Source organism: Puma concolor, chromosome B3 (assembly GCF_028749965.1).
Source record: "Puma concolor isolate L17-30 chromosome B3, mPumCon1.1.hap2, whole genome shotgun sequence".
In the NCBI taxonomy this organism is placed as follows: domain Eukaryota; kingdom Metazoa; phylum Chordata; class Mammalia; order Carnivora; family Felidae; genus Puma; species Puma concolor.
This window is the reverse complement of record NC_141672.1, coordinates 81,221,440-81,246,537: the sequence shown is the minus strand read 5'-3', so window position 1 is coordinate 81,246,537 and position 25,098 is coordinate 81,221,440. Positions and strand designations below refer to the sequence as shown.

The window sequence follows — 25,098 nt, the reverse complement described above, 5'->3', positions numbered from 1 at the left end:
TCATAGACGATCAGGATTTGTTACACATTATGTGGGGCCCAATAAAAAATAAATTTGCAGGGACCCACATTGAAAAATTATCAAGAATTTCAAGACGGCAACAGCAGAGCATTAAACCAACTGTAGAGTCCTTCCAAGGGTGGGGCTTGATACAACTACACATGAAGGCACCCAATATATATCTATCATGAGATAATATAAAAAAACATATATTGGTCTCTGTCTCCAGTTCCCGGCACACAGCTCCCAAAACTCATATAAATTCCTAAGAGATAGGAGTACTACAAGCATCTTTTGTTCTAACGAGGTGACTCTGAGTGTGTTTCTGGATGGCTCTTGGATGAGGACTGGTCACTGGAAAGACCAAGTCATGATTAGAAGCTTGGGATTTTCAGCCCTAGTACTGAGGGCCGAGAGGCAAAAGGGCTGAAAGTAGAATTAATGATTGATCAGTCATGCCAACATGATAAAGCCTCTCTAAAATCCTAGAAGTATGGGGTTTAGAGAGCTGCCAAGTGGGTGTACACATCCATATCGGGAGGGTTACATACTCCAGCTCCATGAGGACAGAAGCTCCTTCACTAAGGGACCTCCCAGACATTGCCCCGGATAGCTCTTGATCTGATTGTTCATTTTCTCATTTATCATATCCACTAATAAACCGCTAAATGTATGTAAGCATTTCCCTGAGTTCTGTGAGCCACCCAGGTGCCCTCAAAACATTTCTTAATTGGTAAACTTCTCTCCATCTCCATGATGACATCCTATATCTTTGGTCCTGGACTAAATGGTATTGGTCTCTTAACAAGTGTACCAGCTTTCACTTTTGTCCCTGCTTCATTGGTGTTCAGTCAGGGAAGCAGAACCACAAGGAAGGATACACACACACACACACACACACACACACAATACATATATAATACACATCAAAATATATTTAAAATATATTTAAATATATAAAATGTATTTATATAAATATATTAAAATACATAAGCATTTGACTCCAAGTGAAAAAATAAGAACAAAAAGTACAATATATTGAGCACCAAATATACTGTAGACATTGTATTACATATTTTATATTATGGCACAATAGAAAAAATACAGGTTTTGGAGTCAAGACAAATCTGGATTTGAAACCTACTCCCACACTCACTAGCTGCATGACTTTGACAAGTCAACTAAACTCTAAGTCTTTATGTTTCCTAATGCATAAATAGGGACAAAAATATTTCCTTTCAAAGTTCTTGAGAAGATTAAGAAATTAGAAAGGAATCACAAGGATACTTACTGGGTTTGAGAAAAGAATAGAAGACATCAGTGACACCCTTACCACAGAGACAAAAGACTTAAAGAAGAATCAATCAGAGATGAAGAGTACAATACATGAGATTGGAAACAGGCTTGATGCAATGAATAGCAGGCTGGAAGAAGCAGAGGAATGAATTAGTAACCTAGAAGACAAAATAATGGAAAATAATAAAGAACAAAAGAGAGAAAGAAGAATTATGCAACATGAGGATAGACTTAGAGACCTCAGTCACTCCATCAAATGTAATAATGTATTATAGGAGTCCAAAAAGAAGAGAGAGAAAAGAAGGCAGAAAATTTCTTTCAAGAAATAATAGCTGAAAATTTCCCTAGGAGACACAGAGTACTACCATCAAAATAACACAACAGGCCAACACCAAGACAAAAATAAGAAAAAAATCTTAAAAGCAGCAAAACAAAATAAGTCCTTACCCTACAAGGGAAAATCCATAAAGCTAGCTAGAGATCTCTGAACAGAAATTTGTTAAGCTAGAAGACAGTGGCATAATATATTCAAAGTGCTAAATGGGAAAAATCTGCAGCCAAGAATACTCTACCCAATGATAGCAAGGCTATCATTCAGAATAGAAGGAGAGATAAAGAGTGTCCCAGACAAACACAAACTAAAGGAGTTCATGACCACTACACCAGCCCTGCAAGAATTTTTTTTTTTAATTTTTCTTAATGTTTACTTAGAGAGAGACAGAGTGGGAGCAGGGGAGGGAAGAGAAAGAGGGGAGACATAGAATCCAAAGCAGGCACCAGGCTCTGAACTGTCAGCACAGAGTCCAACGTGGGACTCAAACCCATGATTTGTGAGATTATGAACTGACACTTAACTGACTGAGCCACCCAGGCACCCCAGCCCTGCAAGAAATATTAAAGGGGGCTCTTTGAGTGCAAAGGAGAGACCAAAAGTGACAAAGACAAGAAAGGATCAGAGAAAATCTCCAGAAACAATGACAAAACAAGTAATAAAAATGGCACTAAATACATATCTATCAATAATTACTTGGAATGTAAATGTACTAACTGCTCCAATCAAAAGACATAGGGTGTCAGAATGCATAGAAAAAACAAGACCCATCTAAATGCTATCTACAAAAGACTGTAGACCTAAAGACACCTACAGATTGAAAGTGAAGGGTGGAGAAACATTTATGATGCAAATGGATGTCAAAAGAAAACCAGAGTAGCAATACTCATATGGGACAAACTAGACTTTTTCGTTCTTGTATTGTTTTTTTATCATGATTTGGTTTCAGGGTAGTACTGGCTTCATAGAATGATTTTGAATGTGCTCCCTCTATTCTATTATTTGTAAAATTTTGATGAATATTATCATTAATTATTTTTTGAAATGTTTGGTGGAATTCACCACTGAAATCATGTAGTCTCGGGCTTTGCTGTGCTGGGAGATTTTTTATTCCTAATTCAACTTTCATTCTTGTTATTGGTCTAAGAAGATTCCCTATTTCTTGGATTCAAAATTCATGATTCAATCTTGGTAACTTATATGACTTTAGCAATTATCTGGATTTTTTCCCTAAGTTATCTGATTTGTTAGTACATAACTTTATAGTAATTTATTATCACACTATGTATTTTTGTGGTATCTATTGTATTGTTTTCTATTTCCTATTTTAGTTTTTGAGTCTTCTTGTATTGTCTTAGTTAATGTAGTTAAAGTATTGCCAATTTTGTTTATTTTTTTGGAAAAAAACAGTCATTTCTTTCTTTCAATGTTAGGTTATTGTTTATCCTGGTTTCTATTTTATTTATTTCTGATTTTTCTTTGTAATTTCCTTCCTCTACTAAATTTCAGATAAGTTTCTTCTTTTTCTAGTTTCTTGTGGTGTAATGTTTATTTGAACTTTTTTAATACAGAATTTATAGCATAAAAAAATTAAAATAGAATTATGATATGATCTAGTAATTCCACTACTAGGTATTTACCCAAAGAAAATAAAAATACTAACTCAAAAAGGTATATGCACCCTTATATTTACTACAGCATTATTTACAATAGCCAAGATATGGAAGCAACCCAAGTGTCCATCAATAGATGAATAGATAAAGAAGTTGTGGTATATGTAAAAATATGGAATATTACTCAGCCATAAAGAAGAATGAGATCTTGCCATTTGCAACAATATGAAGGGATCTATAGGGTATAATGCCAAGTGCAATAAATCAGTCAGAGAAAGACAAATACCATATCATTTCACTCATATATGGAATTTTAAGAAACAAAATAAATGAACAAACAAACAAAAGAGACAAACAGGGCATTGTAGGTGGCTCAGTCAGTTAGGCGTCCGACTTTGGCTCAGGTCATGATTTCACGGTTCATGGGTTTGAGCCCTGCATTAGGCTCTGGGCTGACAGCTCAGAGCCTGGAGCCTGCTTCGGATTCTGGTCTCCCTCTCTCTCTCTCTGCCGCTCTCCCACTCACGCTCTTTCTTTCAAAAATAAATAAATATTTTTTTTTTAAATGAGAGACAAAAAATCAGACTCTTAAACACAGAGAAGAAATGATGATTACCAGAGGGGGGTGGGGGGAATGAGTGAACTAGGTAAAGGGGATTAAGGGTACACTTACCTTGATGAGCACTGAGTAATGTATAGAATTGATGAATCACTATACTGCATACCTGAAACTAACATAACACTGTATGTTAACTATACTGGAATTAAAAAAGCAAAGGCTTTGAAGAAAAGTTAGGACATTTGAGTTTTCTTCCACAAAAAAATGGGTAACTCGAGATATTTTTAAATAGAGGATTGACACGATTTAATTGGGGTGTAGTAAGACCACTCTAGTTTCTGAGTAGAACATGGAGGGAAGAGAAAAAAATTTGGATTTGGCAAATTCCAAATGAGGCTTTGTTGGAAAAATCCAGGACACAGAGAGAGAAAATGATGATCATATTTTAATGTGAAACATGTGAATGAATTTAAAGGATATTCAGAGGACATAATCAATAATAAATGAATTTTGGTTCATGCTGATTGTGAAGTTTCAGTGGGATAGCCAGGAGGAGTTAGCAAATACAGAGTAGGCTATGTGGGACAGAGAAAGAATTGGGAGTAGAGCTTCAGATGTGAGGATCTCGAGCATACAGATGGTTTTCAAATTTATGAGCTTACTGTGTGCTAAACAAACCTAATAAAGTTCTGTTCTTTAAAAAATATACATATAGGGGCGCCTGGGTGGCGCAGTCAGTTAAGCGTCCGACTTCAGCCAGGTCACGATCTCGCGGTCCGTGAGTTCGAGCCCCGCGTCGGGCTCTGGGCTGATGGCTCGGAGCCTGGAGCCTGTTTCCGATTCTGTGTCTCCCTCTCTCTCTGCCCCTCCCCCGTTCATGCTCTGTCTCTCTCTGTCCCAAAAATAAAATAAATAAACGTTGAAAAAAAAAAATTTAAAAAAAAAATATACATATATATAATAAATATTTATATACAATAACACATATTTCAAATATAAAATATAATTTAAATATACAAAATATATATCACATATTAAATACATAAAATGTATTTATATAAATATATTAAAATATATACACATTATATCACTCTATAAATATTTACATATAGATACATAATAAATATAAAGTATATACATAAATTCCTATATATATGTATATATTATATATACATGAGTTTGTTATAGGGCTTTGGCCTCACACAACTATAGAAGCTGATAAAACAGTGTATGTGCAGGGCGCCTGGGTGGCGCAGTCGGTTGAGCGTCCGACTTCAGCCAGGTCACGATCTCGCGGTCCGTGAGTTTGAGCCCCGCGTCGGGCTCTGGGCTGATGGCTCAGAGCCTGGAGCCTGTTTCCGATTCTGTGTCTCCCTCTCTCTCTGCCCCTCGCCCGTTCATGCTCTGTCTCTCTCTGTCCCAAAAATAAATAAACGTTGAAAAAAAAATTAAAAAAAAAAAAAAAAAAAAAACAGTGTATGTGCCCCACACCCTCCCAGGCTCTGGCACTTAAAAGGGGCAATGAATATGAAGGAGGAGAAGGAGATGTGAGAATCAACTGGAATCTGGAGGGTAAGCTTCTACACAGCTACAAGGATGGACTGGAATCGGAAAGACTGTCAGTCTCTCATCACTTCCAATCCTCCAACTTGGATGAGGGCATGTGTCCCACAGGAGAAGCTGATGCCCTTAGTCATGGGACTGAATATGCTCTTGGCCCAGGACTTCGAGAAGCTGAAGGATAAAATTTGGCAGGAGCTGAAGGAGCTGTGGGCCAGATGTTGCCCCAGGCCAGGAGGGTGAGTCAGCAGATTATAACAATGTAAATCTACTGCAAAGGTGCCTGTGCTCTGCTCCCATCTTCCAAGTGTAAAAACAATAGGCTACTGCTTCTTTCTACCTTCCAAATAGTGTACAGAATTGTACTTGTGGCTGCCTGGGTGGTTCAGCCGGTTAAGCATCAGACTTGGTTTCAGCTCAGGTCGTGATCTCACAACTCATTGGTTCAAGCCCTGCCATCGGGCTCTGGGCTGACAATGTGCAGACTACTTTGATTCTGTCTCTCTCCTCTCTCTCTGCCACTCCCCCACTAATGCTCTCTGTCTCAAAAATAAACATTAAAAAAAAAACAAAACTCAGGCAACAACAGATGTTGGCAAGGATGCAGAGAAAGAGGATCTCTTTTGTACTGCTGATGGGAATGCAAACTGGTGCAGCCGCTCTGGAAAACAGTACGGAAGTTCCTCAAAAAATTAAAAAAAAACTACCCTACAACCCAGCAATTGCACTATGAGGTATTTATTCAAAAGATACAGGTATGCTGTTTCGAAGGGGCACGAGCACCCCAATGTTTATAGTAGTGCTATCAACAACAGACAAAGTATGGAAAGAGCCCAAATGTCCATCGATGGATGAATGGGTAAAGAAGATGTGGTACACACACACACACACACACACACACACACGTACGTACAACAGAACATTACTCGGCAATCAAAAAGAATGAAATCTTGCCATTTGCAACTACATGGATAGAACTAGAGGGTATTATGCTAAGCAAAAATAGTCAGAGAAAGACAAATATCATATGACTTCATTCACATGAGAACTTTAAGATACAAAACAGATGAACGTAAGGGAAGGGAAGCAAAAATAATATAAAAACAGGGAGGCGAACAAAACAAAAGATTCTTAAATAAGGAGAACAAACAGAGGGTTACTGGAGAGGTTGTGGGAGGGGGGATGGGCTAAATGGGTAAGGGGCATTAAGGAATCTACTCCTGAAATCATTGTTGCACTATATGCTAACTAACTTGAATGTAAATTAAAAACAAAAAGCAAACAAAAAAATCTTTTTGTGAGGCTTGACAACTCTGAGCCATGCAGGGAAGGGAATTCTGGGAAACTTAATTCCAGTTTAGCTAAATTGACACAATGCAATCTCTCCATACTCCTTCAATTAACTCAACTTGCTGTAGGTATCATTTAAAAATTCAAATCAGACCTTCTTAAACCCTTCCAAGTGCTTTCCCTTGCATCTGGAATAAAACCCAAACCCTTTACCATGGTCTACAAGGCTACACAAGATCTGACTCCTCTGTTCTCTGAGCTCATTTAATTTTGTAACACTTCCTCCTTGAATGTCATTTCAGAGCCCCTGGCCTCCTACCAGTTCCTGAATCACAGCGAGATCATGCCTGTCTGAGGACCTTTGCACCAGCTGGATCAATTGCTTGCAACACCCTTCCCATTGATGGATCTTCATATCACTAGCTCTTTCTTATTATTCAGATTTCAGCTCGATGTCATCTCTTTGATGCAATTTTGGAGTGGTGGTGGGGCTCTAGAGCCGATGGCCAAGAAAGAATTCTTGAGACATCTTTGGAGCAAAAAGGTGATTTTATTAAAGCATGGGGACAGGACCATGGGCAGAAAGAACTGCACTGGGGTTGTGAGGAGTGACTGATTATATACTATGGAGTTGGGGCAAGTAAAGGCAAAGGAGAAGTTTCTGAAAGGACTTTCATATGTTAAAGAAGATACTGGAAGTCAAGTTAAGGTTATTTTTTTCTCTGGTAAGGCATTAACATTAAGATTATAGGGAGCTCCTAGAGAAGTGTTATACTCTGCCTATCTCAAATATTTGTCAATGAGCTGCAGGTTATAAGGAAATTTAATTTTATCTATCATTTTCTTCTTGCCTTTGTTCCTCACATCTCTATGGAGGGGAGGGTGATATTAGGGCTCCTGGAAACTGAGTATATAGGTTTCTGGAGATTAGGCTGTAGATAAGTTGCCTTTTTCTTGTAATTTATTAAGACATCTGTAAACTGATGGAGACTCATGTCCCGCATGACTGTGATAATTTATTTGTGTTATTTGTTTTTCCCTTTCCTTTGTTCTTGGGCAGCCAGGAGTGCCTGAGGAATATCACACATATCCCACCTGGGGAGGGGAAGTTGTGGGGTGTTAGCTTCTGCCTTGGTCTCAGCTTGCCTTTGGCTCCCTCATCATCCTCAGAGACCTTCCTTGACTACTTAATCTAAAGAAGTCCTCATGATGTAGTTTTGGGGTGATGGGGGAGTCCGGAGCCAATGGCCAAGAAAGAATTCTTGAAGAAGTCTTTGGTGCAAAAAGGTGATTTTATTACAGCATTGGGACAGGAAGAGCTGCACTGGGGTTGTGACAGGTAATTCACTATATACCCTCAGGTTGGAAGGGGATCAGGGATAGAATAAGTGTCTAAAGTATTTTGGAAGCAAGGTTTTCAGGACGTTGAGGGGCTAGCTGTTGGTAGGGAAACACCCTTTATTACTGTTTAATAAAACCTCAGTCATGAGACCCTTCAGATATATATGTGGGGGGGGGGGCATAAGCATGGAGTATGAGTGTCAGCATATATCTTGGGGCAGTTGAGATAAAGGGAATAGACTTACAGGATCCTCAAGGTTGGGATAATGTTAAGCTAAGGTTCTCTTTTGCCCCTAGCAAAGTGTCATCATCGAGGCAGCTGAGCTCCTAGAGGGAGGTCACTCTGCCGTTCTCAAGGACTTGTCAATGGGCTGTAGGCAGTAAGGGAATTTAACTTTCCATTTGCCTTAGTTTCCCACATCATCATGGCAAGCACTTAAACCCCTTTCCTTTGTTCTTGGGTAGCCAGGGGTGTCCGAGGAATATCATACATATTCCACCCGGGGTGGGGGTGGGGTGCCAGCCTGTATTTTGCCCTCAGCTTGCCCCACACTCCCTCATCACTCAGACACCTCAATTTTCTCTTTGTCCCAATAATCCTTTTATCCATCAGAAATTATCTTGTTTATTTATTGTTTCTTTATTTCCTATCTTTCCCATCACCATCACTATCAGAATGTAGGCTGTGCGTAAGAGCAAGGACTTTGCCTGTCTTGTTTCTCTGCCTGGCACATAAGTGTGCTCAATAAATGTCAAGGGAATAAATAAAAATATTTGGACTTACATCAGTTTTCAGGGCTCCAGGCCCCATGAACTCCACGATCACCCCAAAAGCCTCATCATTCATATGGCCGTAACAAAGGGCCACAAAATGCATGGTTTACAACAGAAATCTATTCTCATGTTCTGCAGGCTAGAAGACTGAAATCAAGGTTTCAGCAGGTCCAAGGTCCCTCTGGGGATCTGGGGGTGAATGCTTCTTTGCCCCTCCTAGCTTGTAGTAGCCTGGAGGCTCCTTGGCCTCTGACTGTGTCACTCCAGCTTCTTGTCTCCATGATAAGGGAGCATAAGGCAAGCTGACAGGCCTTAAACCACCCCCCCCAACACCCCACTCCCACCCCCAGGTGGGATATGTGTGATATTCCTCTGGTTCTCCTGGCTACCCCAGATCAAAGGAAAGGGGAAAAACTAAAGGACCTGAGTCTCCATCAGTTTACAAAAATCTTAGCAAATTACAAGAAAAAGGCAGTCTTATCAAGCTCAGTTTCCTAGAGCCCCAACATCACCCCTTCATAGTGATGTGGGAAACACAGGCAGAAGGAAATGGCAGATAGAACTAAAGTTCCTTATAACCTGCAGCCCATTGACAAATACTTGAGGCTGGCAGAGTAAAACTTTCTCCAGGAACTCCCTACTGTCTCAATGCTAATGCTTTGTTAGGTGGAAAACCACCTTAGCTTGACAATAGCTAGTCCTCCACTATCCTGGGAGTCTTCTTTAGCATATGAAAATCTCACTAGAAACTTCCCCTGGACTTTACCTCCCCCAACTCCCAAATATATAACCAGTCTCTCCACAGGATTCCAGGGCAGTTCTTTGTCCCCATGGGTCCTGTCCCCATGCCTTAATAAAGTCATCTTTTTGCACCAAAGACGTCTTCAAGAATTCTTTCTTGGCCGTCAGCTCTGGACCCCACAAACCTCACCCACTATTACCCCAAAACCTCATTATTCACATGGCCTTCTCCTCTGCGTGTCTGTGTGTGTCTCTGTGTCCTTTTCTTTTTTCTTTTTTAAAATGTTTTATTTATTTTTGAGAAAGCGCAAGTGGGAGATGGGCAGAGAGGGACGGAGGATCTGAAGCGGGCTCTATGCTGACAGCGCCAGGGAGATGGATGTGGGGCTTGAACTCATGAACCTTGAGATCCTGACCTGAGCTGAAGTTGGACACTCAACCGATTGAGCCACCCAGGTGCCCCTCCTCTTCTTATAAGGCAAATCATCATTGGATTTAGGGCTTACCTCAAACCAAGGATCACTTACTATCAAAATCCTTAATTCTATCTGCAAAGACCCTATTTCCAAATAAAGTCACATTTTCAGGTTCTTGGGCTTAGGACTTGAACACATCTTTTTGAGGGGACACAATGCAACTCAGTACAGGACTGATGAAAGATTCCTTCTATGACTGCTACTTCCACTGAGTCAGGGTCTCTCATAGATCTGAACTGGGGACTGCCTCTTAGGACCCTCAGTGAGTGTCACGTACCACAAGAAATAAAGACATTTGGGGGTAATGCAGAAAAAAAAGGGTTTTCATATTCCCTGAAATAGAGGAATGACAGCTGGAATGTAGACAATGATTAATTAAAAGTTTGTAGAATCCAGGAGAGTCTGGGTGGCTCATTTGGTTAAGTGTCCCTACTTCAGCTCAGGTCTTCATCTCGCAGTTGGGTGAGTTAGAGCCCCATGTGGGGCTCCGTGCTGACAGCTCAGAGCCTGGAGCCTGCTTCGGATTCTGTGTCTCCCTCTCTCTCTGCCTCTTCCCTGCTCACACTCTGTCTCTCTCTCTGTCTCAAAAATCAACATTAAAAAATAAATAAAAACAAAAAAAGCCTCAGCTCAAAGACAGTCTCCACCTGAAGCCCCAGATAGCTTTAGACATTCCTCCTCCTCCCTCCTGCCCTCTACATATCTTCTCTTATCACATTGTACTTCCTTGTACGTTGTTCTAAGCTGAAAACTACATTGACGTCAAGGACTTCATATACTAAGAAATGAATCTTTCGCACTTTGTACAGGATATGTCATTGGTTGATTGATTCATTCATATGCCAATGAATGATTAATTATATCCCCATTTTACAGATGAGGGAACTGAGATTCAGAAAGGTAAAATAACTTTTTTTAAAAATGTTTTTTTATTTATTTTTCAGAGTGAGAGTGCGAGCATAAGGGCAGAGAGAGGGGGGACAGAGGATCTGAAGTAGGCTCTGTGCTGACAGCAGTGAGCCTAACGTGGGGCTCGAACCCACGGACCCTGAGATCATGACCTGAGCCAAAGTCAGATGCTCAACCAACTGAGCCACCCCGGTGCCCCAAGGTTAAGTAACTTTTGAGGACATATACTAGTGAGTTGCAGAGGTAAGATACTAACTCAAAGGTATGTCTTGCCATTTTTCCTTGTCACTACTACCATCCCTCCCTACAATGTTCTATCCTGCCCTTACAGTTTCTGTTTATCCATATTGTACCCATTGCTGAGTCCCCATTCAAATCTTACCTAATCAGTCAAATCTTTCTGATGACCTATTTGTGATAGCTTCTCCTTTTCCCCCAGAAGGCTCCTGAGATGGCTTTCAGAGTGAATGGGGGAAAGTTATGATGTAGGGTATGTGGCGTTGGAGAATTGCTTATTCATGTCTCATCTGTGTTCCACACTCCAAATTCAGGCTCTTGGTGCAAAGGCCTATGTATTTTGCAGGCAATGCACCCTCCATTGGTTCCAAATCTCATGTAATATTCTCTCACAGTCTGCATATCTTTCCTGAGGATTTATGTGGCTGGTGATGGATGCAATTGTTTGCATAGTTTAGTCAGCTGAACTTCCAGGAGAAGCTGCAGAATGGAGCAAGTCCCCAAGGGTTATCTGAACACACAGAGTCCCCATACTGGGGTTAGTACTTAGGACACCTAAAGGTTTTCCCCTCCTCTCTCTGTCTCTGCTTCTGTTGAAAGTAAGGGCTTCAACCTTTTCCAAATGTGACTCCTCCAAGGTTGCTATATAAAAAGCAAAAGCTTATTTTCTATTAGCCCTTTCCTCATGTTACCACACGGAAAATAGACACTTACTTTTCACTGGCCCAACTTTTTCCTTTTTAAATAGAGGAACGTATATCGACATTAGAAATAACCATTTTTGTTGTCAGTGGTCCTTGAAAAGTAATGCAGGAAGTTACTTACAGTTGAAAGAAAATGTGCTTGTTACCTGTCCTCATGACCTCAACTCTCAAGCTGAGACAGTTACAGTCTGAACCTGCAAAAATCCACAATAATTTTCCAATGTCTTTTGTACTTAAAATTTCGGGTAGATCTTATTCACATCTTAAACATCTTATTCAATAATAATGTGCCACCCAAGTCTGTAACTTAACTACAACATTTAACCCTTACTTGTGTCCACATACAATACAGAGATGATCTATAATTTGGGAAGAAGTAGTGAATTAAAAGTGCAGGTCTAGTACTAGCCTACCTGTGTTCAAATTCCATTTCTACCATCAATCAGCTGTGTGACATGGTGTGTTTCTTATCGCCTCAGCCTCATTTTGCTCATTTTTAAAATAAGATCCTATCACTTTATAAAGTTGTATTTAATATAAACAGTAATACATGATAAAGCTATTTAAGGGCTTACTACGCTCTAGGCACTATGTTGGGCACTTTACATCCATCTCCTCGAATTGTCAGAGCCATCTCAACAAACGCCCGTCTCCACTTGTCTATTCTCTTCCGCCGGCGAGTGCAGTGCGGGGTGGGCGGCGCTGGGGGTAGGGACCCACCTCTGGAGCCCCCACCCACCACCACCCAGCCAGCTGGCAGACCACGCCTAAGGAAGGGCGGCCCTGGGGTGGGGGGAGCCGGTTTCCAGCCGGACCGCGTCCCTGGGAGCTCCCGAGTGCCGCGCCTGCGCGCTCAGCCCGTCGCCGCGCCAGCCCTGCGGACGTGCGCCCGTAGCCTTCGCGGCGTCTGGGCCCTGAGATGCGCGCCTACCCGGTCCGTGCCAGCTCCAGGTGCGTGAGGAGGACTTGAGGAGTCCGTGTGTGAGGTGGAGCGATCCTCGGGAAGGGTCGGGCCTGCCTCGATCCCTCCAAGGTGTCCGGGGACCCATAGCGGGGGCGCCAAGACCTCAGCCCCCTTTCCTTTTCCACTTCCCCGCCTCCCGACTGCGTCTCATGGGGGACGGCAGTCTGTCTCCTAGAGGAAGGCGCAGAAAGGATGCTTTCCCCCTGCTGTGGGTCAAGTCGCCTGTGGCATTTTTCCCCTGGCTGCGGCCAAAGCAGTTTTCACCCTTCCTTTCCTAGTGTGGGATTTTGCAGTCTCTGGATTCGGCTGGACCCCCTAGGTGCTTATTGGTTGTGGACGATTAGGGCGACGGCCAGATGTCAGGGTCCTCTGTCCATTTCAGCCCCTCGAGGACGAGAGGTGAGGGTTCAAGGCCACGAGAGTGGGCCAGGGGAAGTGGGGCAGAAACGGCCACAAAGGAGGAAAGGTTGTGATCAATGTCGCCAGAGATTATTCCCCAGCTGGAAGTGATCCAAGTTTCTCTCCGGTCTTTTTTTGTTCACTTGCTTTTTGTGAGATCCTTATTTCGCTTTGATGGTGTTAGGTAAGGGTAAAAAACCAACAGGCTTTCAGTCGGGAAGCGTCTTGGAATTTTTTAAATCGGTTTTTACAGTCTTCCAACAGAGTGTTGTCTTGGCAGTTGTCATAATCTTCAGGTTGAACCTCTGAGGTTTACTTTTTTTTAATTTTCAATTTAACATAGAAAAAAGAACATGGTGTTGGCTTGGTTTTGTTTGTTTGTTTCTTCTTTGGGATTACCAACAACAAAAATATCAATTGAGAGCACAGAGAATCAGTTGAAGTGGGATTTGGAGCTTTATCAAATTAATATGCACCCTGTGTAAGTACACAGGGTACTGCACTTGGAGCATTGGGGATCCCGAAGCTATGGCTTATAAATAGCAGATGAGATCACTGGTTGCCATCAATGGTTCCAACAGTACAGGGCTCCCAGTAAGTGCTTTCCCACATGGTGTGAAGGCAAGTGACAACAGAATACAGTTTTAGTGCTAGTGGTAGGTGATCAGCCATAGACACTTTCTGGCATAGGAACCCTGTTAGAATCGGAGGTGGTTGTTGTATGTGGTGCAAGTGTGGGATTTTTTCAAGAGTATTCCATGGAAACTATTAAAGAGGAAAACTATACAGTAGGAATCGAGGAGGTCGGCTGTAGGCCAGAATCCTTTGTGTGATCTTTCAGGCCCGACTGTAGACAATTGCATGGTTTTGGCTGGCTGGCCTTCTGGAGGAAACTGCCCTCTTCACACCAGACTTGTGCATGGCCAGTTTCTGGGGGGAGTTGCAGTCAAGGACTCATTCCTTCCCTCCTGCTACCCAGGCTTATACTAGATTGCATTGTTGGCTCAGGTACCTCCATTCTGAAGATCTTGGCTGAAGTATTTCCCAGGTGCCTCCGTGCCCACCAAGACCTCTTTGGGTAGGTAGGGGGAGGGACTTGCTTGAGGTACTTTTCTCCATTTTGACTCAGGACCTTTCCACTCCTTTGTCTTCCCTTCCTTCGTCTTCCCCTGGCCCACAGATCCATGAGGAGGCAGAAGCCTTTTTGTTCTGGCCTCCTCTGCAGAGAGATGATTGTGTGCACTGCATCCATCTGATCCTCACCTAGTGTAGTTCTGTTTAATGCACCCTGGGGAACCAGTACTTGTTTTGCCTTTTGCTTGCACTGTGGCAGTAAGTGAATAAAGGCCTGATTATTACTTTCATTTTGGCTCATTGTCCTAATTGACCACCTTGACACCTGATAGCTCGACAGGAATGAAATAAATTGCCAAGTTCTTGGCAATTTACCGGATTCATGACTTAATTTTAATACCCCAAACTGTTGCTGTGTTAGCATGTTTAGGGATTTGGAGGTTGTTCACCAGTAACTCCGTGTAGTGAAAATGCATATTAATAGCACCAACAGATGATTGTCGCTAACATGGATATCTGCGTTATATAGTACATTTTGTAAATTAATATAGTGGCTTGTAGTCAGAGTCTTTTATTTTGCATAGACTAGTGTGGCAGATTCCATTTGGCCTCTAATTAAATGTTTTGACAAATTTGGGGGGTTATATGGGCCAAGTGAAGAAAATCAGATACTGTTGCTTTCCTTAGTAATCCTGTCTCATCCTGTGGGCCTCAATCTTACCTAATAGATTATTTGGTTACTTTGAATAAAGTAATTGATTTGTTGTGGGTTCCTCTGTCTAGTGTTGTCTGAAGAGATAATACCAGGAACAGCTTTCACAAACTTTCTTAATCTTTATACAGAAGTTTCACAAAACCGTATTTATCTTTATTTGTAATACAATCTGATATATTCTACTTTTTATTAAACAAAATTGCTGATCATAACCCACTATATTGATTTCATAATCCATTAGTGGGTAGCGATGTACACTTTGAAAAACAGAGATAAAGCAACTGGTAGAAGATACTTGCTCAGTAAATGAATTTTTCCATGTTTCTAATTCACATTGCTGAATAGAACCACAGTGGGTGTGTTTGTGCCTTTGTGTTTAAGGTGTCTTCTAGGAGATGGCAGTTAATAGCAAATAGCATATATGTTGAATATTCGCCAGATCAGCTGACAGAAAGAAGAACGCGGAGTTTCTGGTAGATTGATCAACTTTCTTGTCTCAAGGAGAAAATACATTAGATGAGAAAGCTAGAGGAGGTTTTTTTTTTGTTTTTTTTGTTTTTTTTAAATCTCTGATCCCCTTATTTAAGGTAGTAAAAGGATTAGAAGAAAATTGGTCTCTGATAAAAGGGAAGATAGGTTTTTGTGAAAATACCTGGTAAACTTTCGCATGTGTCCTCCAGGGGGATATTGGAGAAAGCATTTTTATCTTCATATTAACTTCAAGACCAAAATGATCCTTTCATTATATTGTCTGAAAAGTGAACCACACTCAACTTTCAAATTACTTAGCCATTGATAAATACAGAAGTAGCCAATTTGCCTCATTGCTTTTGTACATGTCTTTTGAGAGCTGAACAACAAAATGCAAAGAAGACATAACTACAAATTTAGTTAATGTATTTATTTCTTAGGTAGAAACCCTAAAAAATTATGCAGACAAGGATAAAGCTTTAAAATTTGATTAGTGTTGAGCTAAGTAATACCTTACATTTGTGTATTGCTTCATAGTTTTCCAGCACATTCAGATGCATTATCTCCATGATTCTCACAACAACTTGATATGGTAGGCAGGCCAGGAGGCATTTTCCCCATTTTAGAGATGAAGAATCTGTATTTCTTTCTTTCTGCCACTGAGATCATATGGTGACAAATCTAGGACTAGAACCCCAGTTATCTGGGCCATTTTCCCCCAGCTGTCCATGTTGTCTTTGTTGGTCCAAAGAAGTAATTAAAAGTAAATACTGTTATGGGCGCCTGGATGACTCAGTCAGTTGAGCAGCTGACTCCATTTAGGCTCAGGCATTGATCCCAAGGTCATGGGATCAAGCCCTGCATCAGGCTCTGAGCTGAGCATGGAGCCTACTTGGGATTCTGTCTCTCTCTCCCTCTGCCCCTTTGCCCCGTTCACACTCTCTCTATATAAAAATAAAAAAAATAATAATACTGTTAATGAGGTGGCTAAGAAATCCAACTTTGGTATCTGAAACATTGCCTTCTCAGATTGTGCCCATGATATGCTATAATTAAATGCAAATACATCTTATTTTTAGTATTATATTGTAATTCTTACACTTCTTACCTGTCTAGATTAATTTTTTTTAAATGACAGAACAAATACTGACAAAGCTACTTACTAGAGAACTAGGAAAATTGGAATTAAAAGGTCTATTTAATGTTAAGAAATTCATTTCAGTCCCCTTTTAATGCATTATCTCAATTAGAAATCCAACTTTATATTGATTTTTAGATATATATTTTTTAATTTATTTTTTTTAATTTCCCTCTCTTAATGTTTATTTATTTTTGACAGAGATAGAGAGCATGAGTGAGGTGGAGGAGGGGCAGAGAGAGGGAGATGGGATCCAAAGTGGGCTCTGTGCTGACAGCAAAAAGCCCATTGTGGGGCTTAAACTTAGGAACTGCAAGATTATGACCTGAGTCGAAGTCAGACGCTGAACCAACTGAACCACCCGGGCGCCCCTAATTTTATTTTTTTTAAGTAAACTCTATACCCAACTTGGGTCTTGAACTCACAACCCTGAGATCAAGAGTCCTATGCTCTATCTCCTGAGTCAGCTAGACGTCCCTAGAGATTTCTTTAATTTAAAGACTCATCATTTCTATGTATGAAGTTAGTTTTATGATTCTAAAGTATTCATCTAAAATAGTTGTTAACTTACTTATAAACATAGAAAAAGTCCAGGTTCCTCTCTACCCTTAATATCTTTAGCCAAAAGACAAATTATTTCTTTTCATATGAATAAATTTTAAATTAATACATTTTTATTTTTAATTTTTAGACATCTGTGGAGTTTAAGAACATGGAGTTCATCAGAGTATATCACTGAAGAATATGATGGCTGAAAACAATTTAAAAATGCTAAAGATTCAACAGTGTGTAGTAGCCAACAAACTACCTAGAAACAGGCCATATATTTGCAATATTTGCTTCAAGCACTTTGAAACGCCATCAAAATTAGCTAGGCATTATCTCATTCATACTGGTCAAAAGCCATTTGAATGTGATGTGTGTCATAAAACTTTTAGACAACTGGTTCATCTGGAGAGACATCAACTAACTCATAATCTGCCTTTTAAATGTAGCATTTGTCAACGCCACTTTAAAAATCTGAAGACGTTTGTGAAGCACCAACAACTTCACAATGAAACCTACCAGAATGACGTTAAACAGGTCAGAAGATTGCTGGAGGCCAAGCAAGAAAAGCCGGTATATGGGATGTATCATACTTTTACCACAGAGGAAAGATGGGCATTACACCCGTGCTCTAAATCTGATCCTGCATACAGCCCTACAAAGAAAAGAAAGAATATTCATGCATGTACGATCTGCGGCAAGATGTTTCCATCACAATCAAAACTTGATAGGCATGCACTTATTCATACTGGTCAGAGGCCTTTTAAGTGTGTCCTGTGCAGTAAGTCTTTCCGACAGTCAACTCATTTAAAAATTCATCAACTCACGCATTCAGAAGAAAGACCTTTTCAATGTTGTTTTTGTCAAAAAGGATTTAAGATTCAAAGCAAACTTCTGAAGCATAAACAAATCCATACCAGGAATAAGACCTTTCAGACTCTTTCATTAAAGGTGAAGAGTCCAGAATCATGCCCGCTGCCTAATAAATTAAATGCAAAGCAGGATAGTTTGGAAAATGGTGATTTAGGTGAATCTGAGGAGAATAATCCACTTGATGTCCACTCTATTTATATCGTCCCTTTTCAGTGTCCAGAGTGTGAAGAGTGTTTTGAATCAGAGCAGATTCTCAATGGACATAAGTGTTTTCCTGCCAGAGGTGGCAAAATGCCAAGCAGGCTCAAAAGAAGCTACAACTATAAAACCGTTGTTAAAAAAATCTTGGCTAAACTTAAACGTGCTGGGGGTAAGAAATTAGATAATCTTCGATCTGAGAAAAAAGTATTTAAAAACAATTTCTTGGAAAATTGTGATCTTATTTCCGGTGAGCAGAGCCCTGAACAAACCCAGAGAACATTTATGGGCCCTCTTGGCAAGCATGGAACATACAAGACAGTTGGCAATAAAAAGAAGAAAACATTGACTTTGCCATTTTCTTGGCAAAAACACTTCCAGAACCAAAATGTGGGTAAAAACTTGAAAGGTATCCTTACGACAGAAAACATGTTAACTATAGATAATTCAGCGAATAATAAAGACGTATCTATCTACGGTTCATCAGGTGAGGAATTCTTTAATAACTGTGAAGTGCTTCAGTGTGGTTTTTCAGTTCCAAGTGAAAACCTACATACTGGACATAAGATGTGTCCTTGTGACAAATGTGAGAAAGTGTTCCCTTCTATATCCAAACTACAAAGACACTATTTAATTCATACTGGACAGAGGCCTTTTGGCTGTAATGTTTGTGGGAAATCTTTTAGACAGTCAGCTCATTTAAAAAGACACAAATTAACTCATATTGATAAGATTCCTTATAGACGATCTCTTTGCCAAGTAGAATTTGAAAATTTGAACCAACTTCTCATTCATCCAGGTGATAATATTAACTATAATGCTTCCCAACAATGTCAGACTCCCGGTTTCCAAAAATATGAGGCCTCAGAGTCAGATCAAATATCAGAAATAAAAGTTAAGGCAGAATCGGAGGATTTCATTCTTAGTCCCCCCTATAGGAACAGGCAGCCCTATCTCTCTAGTGTACTTTTGCAGTCAGAACAGAGCCATCACGGTCACTGTTGTGGTTATTCAGGGCGGGCGGAGAGGAATGATGGCCTTCTCTACCAATGCAGCGTTTGTTCCAAGAGTTTTAGATCTCCATCTAAACTGGAAAGACACTATCTAATTCACGCAGGGCAGAAGCCATTTGAATGCTCAGTCTGTGGCAAAACATTCAGACAGGCTCCTCATTGGAAGAGACATCAACTTACTCATTTTAAGGAGTGACTAACCACAAGAGAAAGTGGTTCTCAAAGTCAGTTATGTAACTGACAGAACCAGTAACACATTCGTAGTCTCTGATAATCTTGGTCTTAAAGCTTGTATCATTTAAAATGTATTTTTACCAAAAGGCCTTCACTAGGTTGGGTGATTTCATAGGCAGTTGCTTGTTCTGCATAGTAGGAAGCAAGATACAGTACATAGAAAATTAATAGGATGTTTTAGGAACAGCCAAATTAAATTTAGGGGGAAGAACATGGTTTGATGCCACACAGTAAGCATTTATTTTATTTTAATATATACTTTGGCTGTACTGAAAATATAAATCCAAGATGTGGTACAATAACTCAGTTCATTCATTTTTTTTTAAAGGACTTATTCCTTAAGGCATGCCATCTCCTTAAGACTGAGAGGTAAAAATTGGTTTTTAGCTGCAGCAAATAGCCCCACTACATTTTACTTGTTTCATATTTCACACGAAAGCATAATTTTGTCCACCTATGGCTCAAATTCCATTGCAAAATTTTTTTCTCTTGTAAGTAAAAAATACAAAAGCAGTAAAAGTGAAGATGGATGAGAGAATCACAGTATTATTTTCATTGGTCTTTTGCAAGCTATTCTTAGGATTCTGGTAGCTTCACCTCCTTTTCCACAAGTGATTAGAATTGGTTGTTTGCCCAGCTTGCTGTTTTTCCCAAATTTAAAAGTAGGAGAGAAGTTAGTATGGCCGTGTATACATTTACCATGTTTACTTATCAGGAATATTGTCCAAGTGCCATAATCTCTCTGATGTTCTGTATGCAGTGTTATCTTTTCAGAGGAATAAATGCAATTCATCTATTTACTTGGTGATTGACATCAGTAGCTAGAGACTTAAGACTCCCCTCTAGATCTGCATCTCCCTAAGACTTTGATTTACTTTAGTAAAACTTTGTTTTAATGCCTCATGCATTGGGTGGTCATATGACTTAAGTAAATCTGTTAAGTTTGATCAAATGGCAATGACTAGGTCTAGTTCTAGTTTATTTTCTTTTTAATTTTTTTTAATGTTTATTTATTTTTTGAGAGAGAGTGAGAGCATGAGTGGGGGAGGGGCAGAGAGAGAGATGGAGACACAGAATCTGAAGCAGGCTCCAGGCTCTGAGCTGTCAGCACAGAGCCCAACGCAGGACTCAAAACTATGAACCGTGAGATCATGACCTGAGCCAAAGTCAGAGGCTTAACCAGCTAAGCCACCCAGATGCCCCAGGTCTAGTTCTAGTTTTTAAGTCTATGTTTCTTGCAAGAGTCTAATGCTAAAGAACATTATTTTGATAATTCATAAATTGTTTTGATAAGTAAGGTAATTATTCCCATATAGGAATAAAGTGCTTGCAGAATTGAGGGTATCCTTTTTCTAAACAGCACTGTCATTATTTGGGAAATATTGAATCTTAAGCTGTAAAAGACTTACACAATCACAAATTGTCCTTCATATTTGCCATTTTTTAGTAAAATCTTTAAGAATGAGATTTCTTAGTAATTAAAGAAAATAACCATTAGCTTTCTAAAAGAACAGGTGGCTTTGTCCTATCACAAATATAGTGGCAAGCCCTCTATTGAGAATGGATAAATGAACATTCTTTGTAAGCTCTGTGTCATACTCTAAAAATTGTGTAGCAGGAGAGAGGAGGGGACATTGGTATCTTCTTTTCCAAATGCATTTTGAGAACCTTGGATTTAATACACAGAGATAAAACAACAGTACAGAGAATGCTCAGTGATGTATAAATGTGCAGGAGAATCATGTTTTAAAGAATAATTTATCTTAGATTTCCTTCAGATATGTTCCTCCAGTGCAGGCAACATGATGGTTTACAGAATTTGCTGTACACAAAACTTGTCAAGAACATACCTATTGCATAAAAACAAGGAATAACTAGTTCCTGTTTTCCAAGAATACAGGTTCAAGGGGTTTTCGTCTGAAGTTATGTATTTTGGGATTTTCCAAAACTATGTAATTTTATTTGAAGTAAATGTCTCATTTAGTCCTTTCCCAACCCAAACAGGGAGAGTTCTAATAGTGTTGTGCTTGTATGATTATTAGACTTTCTTTACTTAAGTGATAACTACTATACTTTTTTTTGGCCCATGCCTTTTTAAGCTGTTTCATATTGAAAGTTGGAATATTGTACAAATTTTGTCAAAGATGTACTGTAGTGCTATTCGAAGTACCTGTAACAAAATACTTATTTACCTTTATCATTGCAAGCTTCTTGTGGAAACTTTATAGGAATGAAAGTAAACTGTATACATCCATAAGAAGATTAAACATTAGATGTTACATGATTTGCTGCATGCTAGAACTGTTGGTATTGTTGAATCAGTCACTTTGGTTTTCTGAAAAAATAAACTTTATAAATATCTTTAAGGAGATTTATTAAATTTTTTTTGTTTCGGTGATTCCAGGCTATAGCATGATTACTTCCTGAAGTAGTTTGATTGGCTGAGTTAGTGGAATTATTGTTTCTTGTTTTGTACTGCAGTAGGGCCAACAATTTTAGGACAAAATGTGTGTGTGTTGAAGGAAAGTAGATGGTGATTAAGAGTCTTGGAGAATTCAAATTTCAGAATATTTTAAAAATAAACTTTCAAATTATACAGTTTGGATTTTTTTTTTCTTTAAAAAGGGAAAATCACATAATACTGTCATAAGGTACCAATTGCCAAACACTTTCCTGGGCCCACTCCAATCCACCTTCTACACTAAATTTCCTAACATGGATATTTAATCATTTCCATTTTTACCTATTTTTTTTTAAGTTTATTTCTTTATTTTGAGAGAGAGGGGGAGAGGGAGAACCCCAAGCAGGCTGCACGCTAACAGCATGGGGCTTGAACCCCGGAACCATAAGATCGTGACCTGAGCCAAAAGGAGTGTGGGACGCTCATCTGACTGAACCACCCAGGCGCCCCAACTTATTTTTTACTTTTCCTTTTTATTACATTTCTTTGATAGCTTCTTTTTTTTTTTTTTAATGTGTATTTATTTTAGAGAGATTGAGCAGAGGAGGGGCAGAGAGAGAAGGAGACACAGAATCTGAAGCAGGCTCCAGACTCAGTTGTCTACACAGAGTCTGATGCGGGGCTCAAACTAATGAACCGCGAGATCATGACCTGAGCTGAAGTCGGATGCTTAACCGACTGAGCCAGCCAGGAGCCCCTGATACCTTCTTATCACCTACAAAAGGATATGTTAACTCCATTTCATGTCACATGATCTACCTGCTTAACCATTTATCCTCTGCCCGCCCTTTCCAGATTTGTACTAAAGAAATACAGAATTAGTTCCTCCCATGTATATTCTTGTCTCCATCTGGTTTACCTACTATTATTTTAAATTAGATACAGACTTTCACACTCTATTCAAAGATTAAATTTAGTTGAGCCGGATTTTATTTGGTTTTCCATAATTATGGGGAAAACTAAAGTTTAAAACTGGCTTGCAGAAAACTTTTTTTGAAATGATGAACTGATTTATTATTATTATTTTTTATTTCTAAGTAATCTCTATCCCAACATGGGGCTTGAACTCACAACCCTGACATCAAGAGTCACATGTTCTGGCTGAGCCAGCCAGGCACCCTGAAAGTATTTCAATTTACATGTTACAGAAGACAACCTATTAGAACTACAGTTTTAAGACATAGCAACAATTTCGAAGTCTAGGTAACTTATGAGAATTTTTTGTTAGAAATAACATTTTCAAGGACTACTGTTTGTTTTAGTAATCTCTACAGTGAACACAGAAGCTCAAACTCAAAGCTCTGAAATCAAGAATCCATGCTCCACCTACTGAGCCAGCCAAGCGCCCCAAGGTCTGTTTGATGGTACAGAATATCTGCTCTTTACAATCAGGGAAAGAACATTTAATTCCTATCTTGTCGAGCTTTCTGTTGCTGGTTAGAAGAGCTTAAGTTTCAGGGCTAACTGCTGGAGTTCTGTTAGCATTAGGAGGGGGAAAGAATTGAAAAGAAAAATAGTGCCATGGTATCATTAAACAAATATGGAACACATAATATTTTGCATATACATTGGCAAGTTTCTACTCATGCTTTGAGTTTGAACTTAAATGTTACAACTTCCTTCGGAAGCTTTTCTGATTTGCCTTAAACACTCCATCCCCTATGCTCGCACTGCTTTTCGTTCATAACTCTCTTGTCACTGTTGATCAGTGGTTTTTAAACTTTAGTGTGCACTGGAATCATGTAGAGGGTTTGTTAAAAGCATAGATTACTAAACTGCACCCTCAGAGTTTCTGATGTCTGGTGTTGGGCCCAGGAATTTGCACTTATGCAGGTTAGCTGTTATTGCTATATTGAGACTACTACCCTTTGAGAATCACTGAACAAAACTACATGCTTCTGGAAAGCAAGGGAATGCATCTTTTTATGTTTTCTATTTTACATATACAATATAAAACAGTATGGATATGGATAATGGTCAAATTTGAAGTTGTGTTTGGAAAGAAGGGAGGATAGGCAATCAAAAATATCCACTGCACTTAGCATAAAAAGAGATAGCCCTTAAGACAAACAACGTCAGTCTTATCTGTTCTCAGGTTACTGTTATATTTTTTTCCTTTATGCTGAAAATGCATTTTACACCTACTTCCTCCATTGCCTCTTCAGTCACTAACCTCTTAGCCCCTTTTTATCTGGGCGACAGGGATGGATTGCAAAAGTCATGAGGAAACTTTGAGGGGTGTTGAATATGCGTATTATCCTGATTTTGGTGATGGTTTCACGGACGTATGACTGAAAACGGATCAAATTTTACACTCTAAATCTGTGCATGCAGTTCATTGTATGTCAACTTATACCTCCATGAATCTGTTAAAAACAGTTAAAATTGAGCCCTGCATACCAGGCTGTTTTTGTTTTTTTTTTCACTACTGCTTTTGGCTTTTTTTTTTTTTTTTTTTTTTTTAGGGTGGAGAGAACCCCCTCGTCAAGTCTCCCCCCTTCCTCTGCAACTAACTCTACCACGAAATACCCTCACAACACCACCTACCTGAGTTTTATCACCGAGATCCGGTCCAGACTGCTGGGTGTGTTCTCTCAGCTGTCCGCTAGGGGGAGCATGCGGAGGAGGCCGAAGCCCCTGCTTTCTCTAGCTCAGACCCAACGCCTACACGAACTTCCGGCCCTGTTCAGTTCCGCTTCCGGGGAAATGTACGGGCTGTTGTACGCGTTTCTTGTGGGACTGTGAAGGCTGAGGCCCTACCGGCTGGCTGGCCCTTGCTTCGCGGAATTAGGCAGCCGTGGCTGCCTGTTAGGGGAAGTGTATCGGGTTTACCGTTCCTCCTACGGACTTTTCCTTACCACTGGAGCGGAGTAAGAGTGCTGCCATGGCGGCCCCTGCTCAGCCCAAGAAAATCGTGGCTCCTACTGTGTCCCAGATCAACGCGGAGTTCGTAACCCAGGTGCGCTTGGGCGAGTCTGGTGTGTGTGAAGGGAGGAGATGTCGAGGCCCCAAGGCCTGGGGGGTGGGATTTTCCTTGGGACTGGGAGCACCCAGGAGGCATTCGTTCGTCGCTTCATTCACTCGTTTCTTCGCAGAAGAAACAGCACCCTAGCCTGTTTGAGACTGGCAAAGTTTCGTAGCAGAAATGATGGCTAACAGAGGGCGGAATAGGGTTTTTCTT

The 25,098-nt window shown here is 40.1% G+C and overlaps 2 protein-coding genes across 7 annotated transcripts in view; both read left to right on the top strand.

Moving 5' to 3' along the window:
- Nucleotides 1-22,052, top strand: part of ZNF770 (zinc finger protein 770) — a 42,069-nt gene extending 20,017 nt beyond the window's left edge. For 3 of the 6 annotated variants that reach the window (XM_086710300.1, XM_086710298.1, XM_086710299.1), the window contains 4 exons: nucleotides 5,299-5,598; nucleotides 6,952-7,193; nucleotides 10,926-11,133; nucleotides 17,284-22,052. In XM_086710300.1, the coding sequence (XP_086566426.1) occupies nucleotides 17,337-19,418 (2,082 nt within the window). In that variant the 5' untranslated portion in view covers nucleotides 5,299-5,598; nucleotides 6,952-7,193; nucleotides 10,926-11,133; nucleotides 17,284-17,336 and the 3' untranslated portion in view covers nucleotides 19,419-22,052. Of the gene's footprint in view, nucleotides 1-5,298; nucleotides 5,599-6,951; nucleotides 7,194-10,925; nucleotides 11,134-12,644; nucleotides 12,783-17,283 lie in introns of those variants that run through there. The other 3 variants (XM_086710301.1, XM_086710302.1, XM_086710297.1) reach the window with 3 other exon arrangements.
- AQR (aquarius intron-binding spliceosomal factor) overlaps nucleotides 18,574-25,098 on the top strand; it is a 98,892-nt gene continuing 92,367 nt past the window's right edge. The window contains exons 1-2 of the mRNA XM_025918898.2: nucleotides 18,574-18,696; nucleotides 24,383-24,876. Of these exons, the coding sequence (XP_025774683.1) occupies nucleotides 24,802-24,876 (75 nt within the window). The 5' untranslated portion in view covers nucleotides 18,574-18,696; nucleotides 24,383-24,801. The remainder of the gene's footprint in view (nucleotides 18,697-24,382; nucleotides 24,877-25,098) is intronic.